Source organism: Crocuta crocuta, unplaced genomic scaffold (assembly GCF_008692635.1).
Source record: "Crocuta crocuta isolate KB4526 unplaced genomic scaffold, BGI_CrCroc_1.0 scaffold931, whole genome shotgun sequence".
In the NCBI taxonomy this organism is placed as follows: domain Eukaryota; kingdom Metazoa; phylum Chordata; class Mammalia; order Carnivora; family Hyaenidae; genus Crocuta; species Crocuta crocuta.
In genome coordinates, this window is record NW_027527834.1 from 308,904 (window position 1) to 314,367 (window position 5,464).

General features: G+C 53.3%; 1 protein-coding gene across 1 annotated transcript in view; it reads right to left on the bottom strand.

Annotated features, from left to right (window-relative positions):
- Window positions 1-5,121, bottom strand: part of BACE2 (beta-secretase 2) — a gene marked incomplete at its 5' end in the record, with an annotated part of 58,234 nt that extends 53,113 nt beyond the window's left edge. The window contains one exon of the mRNA XM_077778641.1: window positions 5,116-5,121. Within this exon, the coding sequence (XP_077634767.1) occupies window positions 5,116-5,121 (6 nt within the window). The remainder of the gene's footprint in view (window positions 1-5,115) is intronic.
- Between the last annotated feature and the right edge of the window lie 343 nt (window positions 5,122-5,464).

Here is a 5,464-nt window from a genome sequence, read left to right on the forward strand (position 1 = left end):
CTCCACATCTTACCAGAACGGAGCGCTTTCACACACACCCGCGCTTACTTCTATCATGACACCCAATGCCCCGCTTTGCAGAGGCAGGGGGCACGAAAGCAGAGAAAGTTGCACCAGAAGACAAACGGCATTCTTCTACACAGACAACTGCTAACTGTCCGCGCATTTGGTACAACCCTCTCTTTCCCAGCGACTTCACTAGGTACCAGCTTGCAAGAAAATTCAGGCCGAGTCATGGCTCGGCAAAGCAGGCCCCCTTGGTCGTTCCTGGGACAAAGGACTGGAGGAGAGACATTGCCCCAATCGATGAGGCCGCCCAAAGTCAGGCAAGGGACGGATGTCCAGGGTGAACACCGTGGATTGTGTTTCAAGTAATGTCTCTGGACAGCAACAAGCCAACACTTTTTTCTATGTGACAATTTTGGAAACAGACGCCGTGTGTGCTGACTTCCCCCCACACCTCCCCTTTTGGGAAGAGCCCAAACCACAAAGGAAAAAAGTTAGTGGACTTGCTCCATACCTTTTACCCCATCCGCTCTACAACACGCTGAACCTCCGAGGCTCAAGGTAGTGGTTTCTTAGCCTCACTCCACGCACTCACACTGCCCTCTGTGACATCTTTCATGCTGAATTTGCAAAATCATTTCCTGACTCCTTGGGTTCAAGTTCACATACCCCTGATGGTCTAACCCCATCCCACTCGGGCCCCACTCAGCCCCATCAAGAGACATTGAAGATGCATATAAATTAATCTTTAAAAAAAAAAAAAAAAGTCCAGAACTGCAGGAATTGACAGGACAAATTTTTTGTCACTCCTTAAAAACAGCAAACACACTCCCTGGAGCTACTGCCCTGTGCCTCCCGGCCCAGCCGGGCATCAGTGAGCTAAGCTTCTACAAGCCTGTAAACAGCAAGGACCACTACTGACCAGTCCCCAACCTGGAAGCTCCAGAAACATTACTTTCCTGGTTTTCCCACCACGGCCCTCCTTTCTCATCTCCCTTGCAGATACTTTCCTCCTCTGTGCTCTTGGAAACGCCTTACACATCGTTCCTAGGAATTCTGTGTCCCAGCCCCTGGTGCACCATTTCTGCACTGGATGGAGTCCAACAGCATCCAGGGGACAACCCCAGCATAGGGGCCTGGGAGGGATTCATCGCTTCACACCCAGTACCATGGACAGCGCTCAGGACATACTAGGCACTTGATAAACAAAGTTGTGAAATACATGAACAAGTCGCTACGTACTCTGGGCAAAAGAAGCTTGTTTATTCATTTATAAAACAAGTGTGTATTGCACGCCAACCAATAATACACAAAATATCAAGAAGGCAAAAGATCTTAGACCATCTACTCTAAAAGACGAGATTGAAAATGTACGAGACTCCTACTACCCCTAAAGCAAACGCTTTCCCCTTTGGCATGTGCTTCTTCAACAATATTCTCCAGGCCCAGCAGCCCCTGCTAAACCCTCGTGATGCCATTCTACAAAACAATCCCGAAGCAAGGACAACCATTCTGTACAATGGCGGGTGGGAACTGGATAGGTTTCGAATGTGAATGGGCAGGGTCTTCACGTCAATGTGCTTTTCTCCACTTTGCGGAGCAGTGACAGAGCCCCGGATCAAGAGGCACCCCACCACTCCCGAGCCTGTGTCTGGGCAGGCTCCACGTCCTGCCTGCGCCTCACTGCTCCTGGTGCAGACTCTCAGTGAGCAAGTGATACCTGCTAGTGCTGATGCCACGTGCAATTCTCTGCAGGAGGCGGGAAGACTGAGGTCAGTCCTCAGTGGGCACCACCTAACTCCAGGACATCCCAAGGGACCTCTGGCCAAGGGCTGGTTCCAGAGCAATTTGAATCTAATGGGCTCTTCAGGACGTGCCCTTTAGCAGTGCCCTTTGGGACACTCAGGACTTTATTCTCATGCCCTGGCCTGCCTAGACAAAGCTCACTCATTTTTAAAATGGCACATTCTGTGGGGTTTTATTTTCTTCATTTTGCACTGGCATGAGCTGATGGCTACTCCTAGTTGTCTGGGTCTTTACTGGCCTTCCTTTTCTCCAAATATCTTTTCTTTCAATGAGCCTGTAAGTGGCTTGAAAGTGAAACATATTTTCCCACCTCTTTTTGATGGTTCCCATAATGACTACCTCTGGCATCTAATCAGCTGACCTGTAGGGGGAAGAACACACCTGGGAGAAGGCACACTTGCCAAGAAGCTGGAGGGAGATCGAGAAGTCAAACTCCTGAGGTGTGTGTGCACAAAGCATTTTTCTAGAAATGGCTAGGGTGGGCTCAGTTCAGGTCCCAGCTGCTCTATAAAATAACCATGCATTTACCTCTTAAAGGTCCAAGGATAGCCAACATTAGAATCAAAATGATCGGGGCACCTGGGTGGCTCAGTCAGTCTGTTGAGTAAGCTGAATATCTAACTTCGGCTCAGGTCATGATCTCGCACTTTGTGAGTTCAAGCCCCGTGTTGGGCTCTGTACTGACAGCTCAGAGCCTGGAGCCTGCTTCTGATTCTCTGTCTCCCTCTCTCTCTGCCCCTCCCCTGCTCATGCACTCTCTCTCTCAAAAATAAATAAATGTTAAAAAAAATTTAAAAGAGTTAAGACAACAGCAGAGGTTTTTGGTGTCCACCCATGTGCTCTGGTACTTACTGGAGCTTCCAGTACATTCTCTAGCTGCAGGAGCAAGACCCTCCAAGCATCACAGGGCAGGCCTTCAAGTGCCAGGGAGTGAACCCTCCTGGGAGCACCCTCCACCCAAAATACACAGCATCTGATGGCCTGAGACCTCCACCTGCTGGCTCCTCACCTGGAGAGCCTGCTGTGCCACCTCCCCGAAGTCCGGGCAGCACTGGCCCAGCTGCTCACTGCAGTCACAGGGTCCTTCCTACCTCACTGCCTTGCCCCCGCTAGCATCTCAGGGCAGGGAGAAACAAGAGAAGGTTGACTCATGCAAACCTTGCCTTATGTGCCCCAAAGATCAAATATCCTTAAATTCAGAGACCCTGAACAAAAGAAAAGCAAGGGTGGTCCGGAAAGCTAAGAGCCTTCCAAGACCATGAATCACCTGACCGCTCTACCACCAGCTGAAACCCACACACAGACTGTGCGTGTCTCCCACTGTCTGTCGCTCCTTAATCTTCCGCTGATGCATGGGGCAATGACCTTACAGAAAGCCATTTGCTAATCGCTGCAGGAAGGTAAAACGCTGCGTTAAAGGGAAGAACTGGATTACACGTCTAGTTAGCGATTAGCAACCAGAGATTTCTCAGATATCACTGTCTCTTTTTCAGCAGGTTAATAGATAGGAAAATTAGCAGATAATTTAAATAATGGCTCATTTAACACAACGATTCCTAATTACATTAGCAGCCCATCTGCTGAAGTCTGCCGGCAAGCAGAACCCACCAACGGCGGCATTTTCCAGCCCCGCTACGCGGGCTGTTTGCCCACAGTGATTACACGTGATTATAGGCGCTGATCTTGTTAATCAGGTTCTTTCCCCGCTTCGATTCTGGAGATGAATCTCATTTACTTAAACATATCTTGTTGAAGAAAGCAAAAATAATTGCCATGCGCCATTTCTCCACAATCTAAATAAAATTAAGGTTGTTTTATAAAGAAGGGGGGAAAAAAGATCATTTCCAAAGGGCTCCACTTAACACAAACAGATGTTACCAAACTTAGCTAAGAGGAGCTTGATTATACAATTTATTCAGGTTCCATACTCACGCACACTTGTGCTTTACAGGGCTCCTACTAGAAAAACACACGTCCAGAGCCACATGGACTCCCCTGGCTCCTTTTGGGGAAAAAGCACGTGCCAAATGGACAGGGCGGTGAAGGTTTTGCACAGAACGCTCAGGGCTTAGCAGGTTAATTCTGGCGGCAGAGGTGGAGGTTAGGAGCACAGGATCTGGGGTGCAGGAGGGCTGATGCAAGGGTCCCTGTGTTAAGACCTTAAGAGTCATCCCCAGATCAGACTCCTTCTGGACACAGGAGTTACTATTCCCTCTGCAGTGAAAACCCATCACTGGGGTGGGGAGGTGGTTTTACCGCAGGGAGGGAGTGCTCCCTGAGTTCTGAAACTTTCCAGACAACCCATCCCGGCGGGAAGCCTGGAGAGGCCGAGGGTGGGGAAGATTTCATCACACATCCGTAGCCCAGGGCGCTTAAACGCGCTGGCCACTCTGTCCACTCACAGGCTACTGGCTTCAAGTTCATTGTCTGCCAATGGCCCCAGGATACGCTCTGTACTTTCTCTGAAGCTGAGCAGCACGACAATGTAGTGGCCTCAGGGTCTGTCGGGCCTGCATCTGAGCACTGGCTTAGCCTCCTTCTGGCTGGCTCCGGGAGCTCAGGCAAATCACACGCCCTGTCTGGGCGCTCGGGTCGCACCCGCCTGTGAAGTGGGATGCTCGTGGGCGCTGTTCCGAGGGGCCCACGAGATCGTATACGTGTGGTGCACCCCGAGTCGTGCCCTGTTCACTGGGATGCTTCAACTTTTCCAAGGGGGTGGTGTGACTTTGTCCTCATCTCAGGGCTGACTTTTATCGCGGCGTTTAAGCTCCAGAACCGGTACAGGGTTCCGGGGGGAACGTGGGAGGGGGGGCTGGAGGAGGGGCAGCGCGACCACTCCCCGCAGCAGGCGGAGCCCACATGAACGTGGCCGTGTGCTGAAACCCCAGGGTGCCAGGAGCACCCACACCCGGCTCAGACTCTAAATCCCAGGGCCACCAAGGCGGTTTCGCTCCACCGGCCCTTCGTCCCCACTCAGTCCCCTGGGTGCCCGAGACCTGCCGCCGCCTCCCCTGCTCTTCCGAGTCCCTGTGTCCCGTATGATCCACCCCCACCCCCGAATCTCTCAAGCTGCCCCTGTTCCTCGCCTTACTCGGGTCCCCCCAGTGGGGTCCCGCACGAGCTCTGGGCGCACAGCTCAATAAAGGTTTGCGAGCGAAAGAATGAGTGGCCCCGTCCGCAGGTACTCAGAGCCCGAGCCGGGTCATTTTCACTCTCCGGCTGGGGTGCCTAGGGTCTGACGGNGGGCATAGCAGGACCCCTGGTGCCCGCGCCCCACGTCAGCAGCCTCACCGCCCTCCTCACCTCGAGACTAATCCGTCGGCAAAGGTGACGCTCTTGCAGGGCCTCTCCCGCTAACAGCCTGCACTCTGGGGCTTCGAGTTCTTACACACCCTGCTCCCAGCCAGCCCCCCGGAAGGGCCCGAGCGCGCAGACCGGAAGGGCCCGAGCGCGCAGACCGGAAGGGCAGGCGGGCGCAGACCGGAAGGGCCCGAGCGCGCAGACCGGAAGGGCCCGAGCGCGCAGACCGGAAGGGCCCGAGCGCGCAGACCGGAAGGGCCCGAGCGCGCAGACCGGAAGGGCCCGAGCGCGCAGACCGGAAGGGCAGGCGGGCGCAGGCCTGCGGGTTTTCCCACTGACGGGAAGTCCACGT